The sequence below is a fragment of the Onthophagus taurus genome, chromosome 11 (genome assembly GCF_036711975.1).
Source record: "Onthophagus taurus isolate NC chromosome 11, IU_Otau_3.0, whole genome shotgun sequence".
Taxonomy (NCBI): domain Eukaryota; kingdom Metazoa; phylum Arthropoda; class Insecta; order Coleoptera; family Scarabaeidae; genus Onthophagus; species Onthophagus taurus.
In genome coordinates this window covers 4,364,725-4,378,290 of record NC_091976.1, presented here as the reverse complement: position 1 = coordinate 4,378,290, position 13,566 = coordinate 4,364,725, and the positions used below count along the sequence as shown (strand labels likewise).

General features: G+C 33.8%; 3 protein-coding genes across 7 annotated transcripts in view; 1 reads left to right on the top strand and 2 right to left on the bottom strand.

The window, feature by feature from the left end:
- The window catches only part of LOC111416310 (uncharacterized), a 71,698-nt gene that overhangs the window by 33,799 nt on the left and 24,333 nt on the right, over positions 1-13,566 (bottom strand). The window lies entirely within an intron of this gene.
- LOC139431739 (uncharacterized) lies at positions 566-4,483 on the bottom strand. 3 transcript variants are annotated; one of them, XR_011641818.1, is made up of 3 exons: positions 3,871-4,479; positions 709-3,808; positions 566-646 (listed from the first exon to the last, which is right to left on the bottom strand). XR_011641818.1 is itself a non-coding variant. In XM_071199845.1 (2 exons), exon 2 carries the CDS (start codon positions 3,696-3,698, stop codon positions 1,134-1,136), a length of 2,565 nt encoding a protein of 854 aa, XP_071055946.1. In that variant the 5' UTR covers positions 3,699-3,808; positions 3,871-4,479; the 3' UTR covers positions 566-1,133. The 3 variants fall into 3 exon arrangements, 1 of the variants encoding a protein (XP_071055946.1); XR_011641819.1 differs by having other exon boundaries at positions 709-4,483; XM_071199845.1 differs by having other exon boundaries at positions 566-3,808.
- Positions 6,343-13,374, top strand: LOC139431742 (uncharacterized). Of its 2 annotated transcripts, none has more exons than XM_071199853.1 (2): positions 6,343-7,116; positions 7,171-13,374. In XM_071199853.1, exons 1-2 carry the CDS (start codon positions 6,561-6,563, stop codon positions 7,845-7,847), a joined length of 1,233 nt encoding a protein of 410 aa, XP_071055954.1. In that variant the 5' UTR covers positions 6,343-6,560; the 3' UTR covers positions 7,848-13,374. Both variants share the same exon structure in this region, with proteins under 2 accessions (XP_071055954.1, XP_071055955.1).

The window sequence follows — 13,566 nt, the reverse complement described above, 5'->3', positions numbered from 1 at the left end:
TGGTTGTTCCAGGAGGAGGTTCCAGAATCGGCTAATGTGACCTTGACCTCGACTGCTCAAGGAGAAGGTTCCTAAGTAGGCTAAGGTCACACCAAGTGACCTTGACCTTGAATGTTCATAGGAGTTCGGAATCGGCTAAGGTTATGGCGTGTGACCTCGACCTCATGGATAAGGTCACGCAGCGTAATCTTGGCCTCGAGTATTCAAGGTGTAGGTTTCAGAATCAGGTAAGGTCACGCCGCATGACCTCGACTTTATGGTTAAGGTCACACCCCGTAACCTTGGCCTCAAATATTCAAGGTGTAAGTTTCAGAATCAGGTAAGGTATCGTCGCGTGACCTCGATCAAAAAAAAAATAAAATAAAATTTATTATACTATTATATAGTTAACTATTAAAATTGCTAATTTTGACCCTCCCAACATCTACAACGATTAAGATAGAACTAATAGAAAATAAGGAGATTAAAGCTTTTGCGGATCTCTCAACCTCTTCGACCTTGACCTTGACTTTAGCGATTTGGGATTCCAGTTTCATCGTAGTGTGGATAATGTAATAAAAGTAAGTTTTACGATGATGATTGTTTTATTTTTTATGTTTCGGTGCGACAATTGTTTCGACCAGTATGGTCTTCTTCATAGGCACGACTAAAAATTATGTAAATTCTAATTTATGAGGTATACATTCAAAAAGCGCAAGGTATATTTACCGTCAAAAGAGGTTAGATGTTGAGACGGAGAAATAAAGTTGATTTAGTAATTAGTTTATAAAAACGGTCGCAAAGGGGTTGTGTACATTTTAGTTGATACATTTCCTCGAGTCGGAACGTTGTTTACATTAAAATTTGTTAAGGGAATTTGAAAACACGTTGAAAAGTGAGGTTAAACAGTAAAAAAGGAAGGTTAAATTTCATGTAAAAGTAATCTTGAAACATCTTACCAAGGATCATCGTAAAAAAGAAACAAAACGTTAAGAAAACAAAAGGATGAACTGTTAAATGAAAAGAACAAAAATTAAGAAAAAACTATGAAAAAATATAAATTAAAAGTGAAACGGTACTTTTCCGTGAGGCGCAAAAGTCCGACTGTACGGAGTAAGGTGACTTTCATCAAAAGGTGGGGGTGGGAGTGGGGGTTAAATGAAATTTAGGAAAAATCTATTATTGTTGAAATCGGTTAAATCGTTAAGCAGTAGATCTGATTTATTAGTGTGAATGTAAAATTCTTCCAATAAATCTAATTTTTTGGATTTTTTGATGTTTTTAAGGAGTTTAATATTACAGGAATCTGTTTTATGTTTAGTGGATTTGAGATGTTTATAAAAGGCTGATGAGTCCTTGGTAAGATGCTCCCTGAATCGTGTTTTCAAATTACGGCCGGTTTGTCCTATGTAATACCTATCGCAGTCACCACAATTTATTCGATACACTCCGCTCGATTCATCAATTTCAAATTTATGTTTAGTATTATTTATTAACTGTCCGAGTTTTATACCGGAAGTAAAAGCAGGGGTTATGTTATATTGTTCAAGGTTATTTTTAAATTTAAATTGAAGTAAGGGTTCAAAGGGGATTGTAATGTAATGTTTATGTAGTTTATGGTGAGGATAGATTATTTTGTTAATTAAGGATTTATGTGCCTTATTGTAAAAATTCTGTATATCGTTCAAATTATAACCGTTATTAAGACCTATTTTAATTATTCTCATAAGTTCCTTTTTATAATTATTATCATCAAGAGGCACATTAAAAAGTCTGTTGAAATAATATCTAAAAGCGGCTTCTTTATGCTGAAGGCAGGTGAAAGATTTTTTTGGGATAATAGAATCGGTAGTGGTTGGTTTGCAATAAATGTTAAAATCGAGTTTATTTTTGTTAAGGTTTTTGGTAATTTCAAGGTCTAAAAAATTTAAAGAGTGATGTTTTTCTATTTCTAAAGTGAATTGGAGGTTGCTGGCATTGTTGAAAAGGTTGAACAGAGCTAAGAGTTTGGCATTGTTGCCTTTGTAGATGATAAGTATATCATCCACATAACGACCATAGAAGGTTATATCGGAGGTGAAAATGTTGTATTTATCAGAGAAAATTTCTTTTTCTAATTGATTGACGAAAATGTCGGCCATGATGCCAGAGATGGGCGAACCCATAGGTAGACCAGTGTTCATACGGTAAAATTGTTTATTAAAAGTGAAGAAATTTTGATCAGTTACTAATTTAAGGGTATCAATGAAGGTGTTAAGTTCGATAAAGCTAATGTTAAGTGTGTTTAGTTTTTTAATAAGGAATTGTTTGATAATGTCTATTGTAGGTTTTATGGGAATGTTAGAATATAAATTTTTTATGTCAAAGGAAATAAGTCTATGTTCTTTAGTGATATGAATATTTTTGAGTTTATCTATTAGTTGAGTTGAGTTTTTAATATTGTATTGAAATTGATTGGAAAAGGTTTTGTGAAGAAATGTTTGTAGTTTTTTAGCTATTATACTGGAGGGGGTATTGACGTTGGAAATGATAGGTCTTATGCTCTGTTCAACCTTATGCAGTTTTATGAGACTTTTTAAAGTGGGGACAAGTGGGTTCATTATGATGGTTTTGAAGGGGTTGATATCGAATATTTTTAGGTTCTCTCTATTGTCTTTAATGTGCCTCTTGAGTGTGTTGTTGTAGTTTATTGTAGGGTTCTTTTTAATTTTAATTATGTTATTGTCTCTAAAAAAGTTCTCAGTCTTTTCTATGTAGTTGAAGTCATTTAAAATAACATATCCTGCACCTTTGTCACCCATGGTGATGATAAGTTTATTTTCTTTAATTTTCTGTCTGAAGGACTTAAGGTTGTGTTGTATCGAGCGGAATGCATAGGAACTGCAGTGATCGGTTTTTAAATTTTTTATAATATTATGGTTGTCGTGGAAAATGGATCTAATGTTAGTGTTATTTGATAATTGTGATTCTATTTTGATAGCAAGTTCGACCGGGCTGGCGCCAGCAGGCAACGAAAATTTATGACTGAGATTTAGGAGTTCTATATCTTTATTGGTGAAAGTGAAGTTGCTGAGGTTTGTATATCTGGGGGCAAAGTTAACGTTATTGAGAGTATCTAAGGATATCTTTTCAAAGGGTTTATTTTTGTTTATTTTCCTTATCATGAAAGTTCCGTTGGTAGCATCAGCTCGGTCGAGGCTATTATGTGTGGTGGTCGTAGTGTTATGTTCTGTTGTGTCCTTGTTCCGTAAGCTGTTGTTGTTGTGATTTTTGTTTTTCTCTTGTTGTGATAAATGGTAATGTTTATTTTTAACCAACCTTGCGAGTTTCTGTTGTTTTCTATTTTTTGAATGTATAGTTTTGTAGGTAGTTTCTTCTTGAAGTTTGCATGTGAGTTCTTCGAATTCGAGAAAATGTAGTGTTGTTGAGAGTTTCCTGTGGATAAATTTCAAGATAGTATCGATTTCTGATAGTTTTTTGTATTGCGTCCTAAGGTTCTTTTTTATAAGTTTTCGTTCAAGATCTTGTTTTTGGTGTTTAAAAATTTTTGGTGTTTTAATTGTAAAAACCTTGGGTGTGACTCCCTGTGCGACTGCCTGGTGTAGAAAGTTGATAGTGTCTCTTGTGTTTTCTCGTTTCATCATGTAACCTCTCATCGTTTGGATCCAAACGGATAACTCCGCATTCATCAATTTAGCGATTTGGGATTCCAGTTTCATCGTAGTGTGGATAATGTAATAAAAGTAAGTTTTACGATGATGATTGTTTTATTTTTTATGTTTCGGTGCGACAATTGTTTCGACCAGTATGGTCTTCTTCATAGGCACGACTAAAAATTATGTAAATTCTAATTTATGAGGTATACATTCAAAAAGCGCAAGGTATATTTACCGTCAAAAGAGGTTAGATGTTGAGACGGAGAAATAAAGTTGATTTAGTAATTAGTTTATAAAAACGGTCGCAAAGGGGTTGTGTACATTTTAGTTGATACATTTCCTCGAGTCGGAACGTTGTTTACATTAAAATTTGTTAAGGGAATTTGAAAACACGTTGAAAAGTGAGGTTAAACAGTAAAAAAGGAAGGTTAAATTTCATGTAAAAGTAATCTTGGTAATCATCACCATGGGTGACAAAGGTGCAGGATATGTTATTTTAAATGACTTCAACTACATAGAAAAGACTGAGAACTTTTTTAGAGACAATAACATAATTAAAATTAAAAAGAACCCTACAATAAACTACAACAACACACTCAAGAGGCACATTAAAGACAATAGAGAGAACCTAAAAATATTCGATATCAACCCCTTCAAAACCATCATAATGAACCCACTTGTCCCCACTTTAAAAAGTCTCATAAAACTGCATAAGGTTGAACAGAGCATAAGACCTATCATTTCCAACGTCAATACCCCCTCCAGTATAATAGCTAAAAAACTACAAACATTTCTTCACAAAACCTTTTCCAATCAATTTCAATACAATATTAAAAACTCAACTCAACTAATAGATAAACTCAAAAATATTCATATCACTAAAGAACATAGACTTATTTCCTTTGACATAAAAAATTTATATTCTAACATTCCCATAAAACCTACAATAGACATTATCAAACAATTCCTTATTAAAAAACTAAACACACTTAACATTAGCTTTATCGAACTTAACACCTTCATTGATACCCTTAAATTAGTAACTGATCAAAATTTATTCACTTTTAATAAACAATTTTACCGTATGAACACTGGTCTACCTATGGGTTCGCCCATCTCTGGCATCATGGCCGACATTTTCGTCAATCAATTAGAAAAAGAAATTTTCTCTGATAAATACAACATTTTCACCTCCGATATAACCTTCTATGGTCGTTATGTGGATGATATACTTATCATCTACAAAGGCAACAATGCCAAACTCTTAGCTCTGTTCAACCTTTTCAACAATGCCAGCAACCTCCAATTCACTTTAGAAATAGAAAAACATCACTCTTTAAATTTTTTAGACCTTGAAATTACCAAAAACCTTAACAAAAATAAACTCGATTTTAACATTTATTGCAAACCAACCACTACCGATTCTATTATCCCAAAAAAATCTTTCACCTGCCTTCAGCATAAAGAAGCCGCTTTTAGATATTATTTCAACAGACTTTTTAATGTGCCTCTTGATGATAATAATTATAAAAAGGAACTTATGAGAATAATTAAAATAGGTCTTAATAACGGTTATAATTTGAACGATATACAGAATTTTTACAATAAGGCACATAAATCCTTAATTAACAAAATAATCTATCCTCACCATAAACTACATAAACATTACATTACAATCCCCTTTGAACCCTTACTTCAATTTAAATTTAAAAATAACCTTGAACAATATAACATAACCCCTGCTTTTACTTCCGGTATAAAACTCGGACAGTTAATAAATAATACTAAACATAAATTTGAAATTGATGAATCGAGCGGAGTGTATCGAATAAATTGTGGTGACTGCGATAGGTATTACATAGGACAAACCGGCCGTAATTTGAAAACACGATTCAGGGAGCATCTTACCAAGGACTCATCAGCCTTTTATAAACATCTCAAATCCACTAAACATAAAACAGATTCCTGTAATATTAAACTCCTTAAAAACATCAAAAAATCCAAAGAATTAGATTTATTGGAAGAATTTTACATTCACACTAATAAATCAGATCTACTGCTTAACGATTTAACCGATTTCAACAATAATAGATTTTTCCTAAATTTCATTTAACCCCCACTCCCACCCCCACCTTTTGATGAAAGTCACCTTACTCCGTACAGTCGGACTTTTGCGCCTCACGGAAAAGTACCGTTTCACTTTTAATTTATATTTTTTCATAGTTTTTTCTTAATTTTTGTTCTTTTCATTTAACAGTTCATCCTTTTGTTTTCTTAACGTTTTGTTTCTTTTTTACGATGATCCTTGGTAAGATGTTTCAAGATTACTTTTACATGAAATTTAACCTTCCTTTTTTACTGTTTAACCTCACTTTTCAACGTGTTTTCAAATTCCCTTAACAAATTTTAATGTAAACAACGTTCCGACTCGAGGAAATGTATCAACTAAAATGTACACAACCCCTTTGCGACCGTTTTTATAAACTAATTACTAAATCAACTTTATTTCTCCGTCTCAACATCTAACCTCTTTTGACGGTAAATATACCTTGCGCTTTTTGAATGTATACCTCATAAATTAGAATTTACATAATTTTTAGTCATGCCTATGAAGAAGACCATACTGGTCGAAACAATTGTCGCACCGAAACATAAAAAATAAAACAATCATCATCGTAAAACTTACTTTTATTACATTGACCTTGACTGTTCCATCAGCGACTAATGGTGACCTAGAAATGATGGTAAATCGGTGATCTTTTAAATGAAAGTTATAAAAATGAAAATATCTCAAAATTGGTGATTTCCTTGACCCCTCCCAATTATTCTCTCTTACGAGGAGGATATAAAGTGAAGTTGTTCAAAAAACGATTTCATAACAAGAACAGTGATTCTAAGAAAACATATCAGTTCAACAACAGCAAAATGTTTAATTGTGAAAATTGTGGTAAAAGTTTCACCCGTTTAGATAATCTTAAAAGACATCGGCGAACTGCTTGTGTAGGTAAACGCATTAAAGTTAATGAAGCACATTCTTCAAATAGCGTTTTATGTGAAATTTGTAACGAATACGTAAATAAGCAGTGTTATTCGGCACATCTACGAAGCAATGATCATAAACGAAACGCATTTACTATTATTGATGATGGTGTAGAAGAAATTACATCCGCTTTTGGCAATAAAATAACAAGTTATCGTATAACAGAACCAGGGAAACATATAGATATATCCGAATATAGTTACAAAATTCGTGAAAAAGTTCTAAGTCTATTACAAAGGGTTATTGACATACACTGCAACATAAAAGTTAATATGGAGTGTTTTGGTATTTATTTTTTAAATTCGAAAAATGATGTGGAAGTAAAGTCCTTCAATACAAAAAATAAGATTATTACAAGCGCTATCAATGTTTATGATGTATATGAAGAATTTGTGGATGAAATAAAAACAAAAATGTCTGAGTTTCAGGAGCGCGATTCAGGTAATATATTATATTATAGTAATAGTATTATTATTTGACGGGTCTATATTGTAGGATGGACTTTAGTTGAAATTTTATTTATGGAAATAAATTGTAATGAATACAATCCTACAAGAGCTTGTAGTTTCATCGATTTACCTATTACCATTAAAGCTAAAAAAGCGGTAATTAATGTTCAGAATAATGATAATTATTGTTTTGCTTGGGCGATTACATCCGCTCTCTATCCACCAACTGGTCTACCGCAACGAGTGTCATCATACCCACATTTTTCGGACACATGTATGGATTATAACAATTTAGAATTTCCAGTAGGTATACGGGAAATTCCAAGATTTGAGGAGCATAACAACATTTCTATTAATTTATACGGGATAAATTCGTGGTTTAACGGTGAGGCGATGATTCATGATATTGTAACATTAAGTATATGTCAGCGGAAAAGGGATCGACATGTAAATTTACTATTAGTGACGGACGATTATGGAAATAACCATTTTTGCTGGATAAAAAATTTATCACGTCTGATAACTTCACAATCCTCCCAGAATGAGCATGAAAAATATATATGTGAAGGATGTTTGATTTATTTCACTTCTGCAATAAATTTAATACGCCATCAAAATGATGATTGTACTAAAGTTAGAGCCATTTTACCATCAATGAACATGGTGACTGACAAATATGGGAACATGGAACAAGAAAATATACTTAAATTTAAAAATTTTTAAAAACAATTAAAGCTCCCCTTTGTCATTTATGCCGATTTTGAAGCGATATTAAAACCGATTGAAGGAAATGATAGAGTTTATGATGAAACAGTTCCCTATACTGAAAAGTGCTTTCAACACGAGCCGACCGCGTTTGCGTATTATATAAAATGCTCATATGATGATTCATTATCAAAATTCGAAAAATATCGCGGTCGAAATGCTGCAAATGAGTTTATGACAAAAATAGATAAGGATGTTAAAGAAATATATGTAAAGCATTTAAGTAGAGTCAAAGAAATGATTCCATTAAATGCATATCAACAAATTTTACACGATGCAAATAATTATTGTCATATATGTGAAAAGGAAATATTGGAATTAAATCAAAAAGTATGTGATCATGACCACTTAACAGGCTTGTACAGAGGTGCCGCTCATTCTGTATGTAATATCAATTATCAGATCGCAAAATTTATACCAGTATTTTTTCATAATCTTTCAAACTATGATAGTCACATGTTTGTAAAAAATATTGCTATGAAAGAAGAGGAGGCGAGTTGATGTAATCGCCCAGAACAAAGAAAAATATATATCATTTTCAAAAAAAATTGCCGTAGGCCAAACTTTAGACCATAAAGGAAAACAGCGTAAAGTTTACATGAAGATTCGTTTCGTTGACTCATTCCGGTTCATGTCTTGCTCATTAGAAAAATTGGGGAGCTTTTTAAATAACTGTCAATGTATAGAAATTAAACGAAAATTTACAGTTTGGCAAATTTTTAATTGTCAAAATTTGGGTGAATATAGTGATTTATACTTAATGTCAGATGTACTTTTATTAGCAGATATATTTGAAAATTTTAGAAAAATATGTTTGGAATACTATAAATTAGATCCTTGTCATTACTATACAGCACCAGGATTTGGATGGGATGCATTACTACGAATGACTGGAGTAAGGTTGGAATTATTAACTGACATAGATATGCTTCATTTTTTTAAAAATGGTATTAGGGGTGGACTCAGTATGTGCACAAAACGATCAGCGGAAGCTAATAATAGATTTTTGGAAGAATATGATGTTACAAAACCGTCATCATATATTCTGTATTTAGATGCAACTAATTTGTATGGTCACGTAATGAGACGTAAGTTACCAACAGGAGGATTTCGATGGTTAACGATAGAAGAAATAAATGAAATTAATTTAATGAACATTGATGATAGTAAAGTTGGTTATGTATTTGAAGTGGATTTAGAATATCCTGAACATTTACATAATGATCATAATGATTTACCATTTTGTCAAAGCATTCGAAATTAACCGCTACCCTATGGAACAAGACGAAGTACATCATCCATTATATAAACTTACAACAATGTATACAGAATGGATTAAAAATTTTAAATATACATAGAGTTTTACGTTTTGAACAATCTGAATGGATGAAGAAATACATAGATTTCAATTCCGCAAAACGTGAGAATGCCAAGAACGAATTTGAGAAAAACCATTATAAAGCAATGAATAACATTGTGTTTGGTAAAACAATGGAAAATGTGGAAAATCGAGTAGATGTTCGTTTAGTAACTCATTGGTTAAACCGTTATAGAAAGCCTGGTGTGCAAAGTCTATTGCACAACCAAATTTTAAATCTTCCAAAATCTTTTCTGATACATTGGCTGCTATTGAAATGCACATTCTTGAAATAAAATATACAAAACCATTGTATGTCGGCTTTTGTGTATTAGAACTATGGAAAACCGTTATATACGACTTTTTTTACGACTTTTTAAAGAAATATTATGATAGGAATGTATCACTCCTGTACACAGACACTGATTCATTAATCTTAGAAATATTGACCGAGAATGTTTATGATGATTTAAAAGAAAATATATCACATTTTGATACATCAAATTATCCCTCACCTAACATGCATAACATCCCTCGAGAAAGACCTATTCTCGGAAAAATGAAAGATGAATACCCTAATACCATTATAACATCATTTTACGGGATTGCTGCAAAAGCTTAAGTAGTAGATAAAAGCCGATTCTAGAACCTCCTCTCAGAACCTCAGGTCAAGGTCAAGGCCAAGGTCACGTTGAGTGACCATGACCTTGACCTTGTCCTGAGGTTCTGGGAGGAGGTTCCAGAATCGGCTATTGCAAAGGGGGTCGTTGACCAGTAACCTTGACCTAAACATCAAGTCGAGTGATGGCTCTTCTCGGGTGCTCCCGGCGGAGTGGAGCATGACCGGGTTGGATTTACTTTGAGCTCACCTCAGGTCAAGATCACGTTGAGTGACCATGACATTGATCAGTAACCTTGACCTGAACAATGACCTTTACTTTGACCTCAACGGAGAACTTGAAGTCAACCTTAATTGTGACCGTGACGTCCCCACCTAAAATGATGTGCATAAATAGCAAGTGAGGTTCATAAAAGATTAGTTTCATTGAAATCATCCGACGTAGTGGTGACATAACAACGCAGAATAAGTAAGTCCATAAACACTTGTCTTACAGCAGAAGTATTAATGTTATATATACTCAGTGGGTTCCAGACAACAATATACAAAAGCACCGAAGAGAAGTCTCGAAGTTCAACAGGCGGTGTCCAAAAAAGCGAGCATAAGTCCGAAGCTGATAAAACCCTCGTTGACACCCGTGGCATCTGAAGAGGTGTTAAAACAAGAAAAGTTTAATACAGTTATAGAGTGTGGTAACAATATGCAAGCGGTCGCTGATGGAAAAGATTCGTTTGCAGACTTAAGCCCTTTTATTATGACGCAAAGTGTTACCGGTAATAATGAAGTAGTTTCGAGAATAGATAACATGGAGAGCTTAACCAACATGTCGGACAGTACAGTAAGAGCAAGTAGAGGTCCTCTATTTTCGGAAACAGTGTATGCACTAAATAAGAGCCGCACGAAATGTGTGGCAATAGGATTAAGTGCCGACTTACATTTTGAACCAGTGGTAAGGTTAATGGGAAAAGGTCAATGTTTAACATTAACGAAAAACGATTGGCACAACATTATTATGTATAAGTCAACAATCACAAACAGTTTTGCTAATCAGTCTCCGTCGTAGATAGTGTTGTGTGGTGTCAGTATATCGTGCGATTGGATGGAAAACGTTTGCAAGATTTTAAAGTTGGAGAGGGGTGGAGAATATGTATATATTGCATATGAATCGTTGCATGAGCTTTGGAACGTAGCAGATTTAGTAGCAACTCGACTGAAATTATTGAGAACTGTGAATTACAAAGCATATTATGATAGTGTTATAAACGCGTTAGCTGCAATGGATGGAGATGTGAAACGTAATATGTTAACGATGCTCAATGAATCGTGTTCTGAACAAATATGTATAAGTAAGGAAGTGATGTTGTACAATTTCGATAAAATCTTGTTGGATGTAGATTTGTTTAAATTATTTCACAATCAATAAAGACATGGGTAAGGTGCGGATTGATGAGAGTAAAAATGAGATGCATAGAATGTATGCATGGACTTATGCGTATAGACAATCACGAAAGTGTAATTGGGAGGCAATGTATTTACATCGTCTTAGATTTAAGAATAGAATAAGTTATGTAAATGATATGTTACACCTGTACTTAAGCAGCGAATTTAGAAATAAGATTTTTCATGAAAGATTTAAATATGTAATGACTTAAAATAAATAAATATTTTTTTTCAAATGTGAGCGTATTATTAACCATCCAATATTCACCGAATAATGTGCGAAAGCTATTAAATATAATGGTATGAATGTTAGGACAGTGAAACAGTATGCATCGATCAAGCAAACGGTCTGGTCGAGGTATTGTGAATACATTAATCAATAAGCTTCCGATAGAACTACATTTGCCAGGTTATAATTATTGCGGTCCGGGAACCAAATTGGTAAAGAGATTAGTTCGTGGAGATCAGGGAGTGAATAAATTAGACGACGCCTGTAAAAAGCATGATATTGCCTACGCAGCGACATCGAATTTAGCTGAGCGACACATAGCCGATAAAGAGTTGTATAAGACAGCGAAAGAGCGGTTGAGAAGTAAAGACGCAAGCTTAGGAGAGCGACTATCGTCGGCGTTAGTGTCAACGATAATGAAAGGAAAAACAATAATGGGTATGGGAATGCAAATTCGTGCCCTAAGACGTAGAGGGACAACTCGTCAGAAGTTGAAACGTGGCGGTAAGTTGTCGTTTACGCAGGCAATGAACTTAGTGCGGCGAGCGATTGCACAGACCAACAGTACGAATACAAAGGGAGATGTACAAGTGGGTTACAATCTGTTGAAACCTTATCAAGGTAGAATACTTAAACCGCGCGGAAAAATAATCAAGATTCCCAAGACGGGAGGTTTTTTACCCTTAATACTTGCAGCTTTGGGTGCTCTCGGTTCTTTAGGCGGAGGTGCAGCAGCTATTGCAAAAACCGTAAACGAAGCAAAAATAGCAAGGGAACAGTTACAAGAAGCCGAACGTCACAATCGGGCTATGGAACCAAAAGCGATCGGCATCGGTTTGTATATTAAACCATATAAGCAAGGTTGCGGACTAGTCATGAAAACGGTATCACGAAAATCAAAGCGACTAAAACGCACCAAGAGGGCGAACAAAATTGGTACAGGAATGTTTATTAATCCATATAAAAAGGGTTGTGTTTATAAAACTGTAGCAAAAAACTAATAAAAATACCCCAACATTCTTTAACGGATGTAGAGTTAAGGCGATATGCACGAGCGCTTGATCTGTTAAACTTTCGTGGGGTGTACATGAGAAACAATTTACCGAAGAAAATCCGAAAACGAGAGAGTGGGATAATAAATCTTGATAATCGTACGGGTCCCGGTACTCACTGGACAGCTTACAACAAGGATGGTGTAAATGTTAACTACTTTGACAGTTATGGAGATTTACGACCACCGATTGAAGTGGAGAAGTATTTTATATCGGATGGGGGGAGAAATATTGTGAGGTATAATTATCGACGATATCAAAAAGAAGATCAAACAAATTGTGGACAATTGTGTTTGCATTTCTTAGATAGTTTAAATACCAAGGAAGTATCCGTGTAAGATTAGTCTTGAGAACAACAATGGAACAAGATACAATACATACAAGTTATACATTTACGCTCACCGGAAGGGGATCGGAGTTGTCTTGTAACTTTAACCCACCGATTTATTTGAATGAACTCGGTACATATGAGTTAGCTCTTTTAAATTTCGAAACGTTCAATACGTTACCTAATATCGATTCAACAAACAATATTTTACAATATGAAGATCATATGGGAAATTTTACACAGAATATTGAAATACCGCTAGGAACATACGATATTAACGATATTAACGAATACGTTAAAAAAACATTAACAGCGAGGAATATTCTCAGCGTGACTACACCTGGTACACAGATACGCATAAGAGGTAATAATAATACGCAACGTGCTGAGATAAAAACAAACCGGCGAATAAATTTTGCTAGCGATAATTCAATCGGTTCCTTACTTGGCTTTAACCCTAAAGTTATACCTAAAAACACGATAACAGAATCGGATCATATCGTGAATATAAATAAAACGAATGCATTACAAATTTATTGTAATTTGAGCTCCGGATCGTATACGAATGGACAACCCATGCACGTGTTGTATCATTTCTTCCCGAACGTACCGGCTGGTTTTAAAATAATAGAAGCTCCGCAACAACCGATTT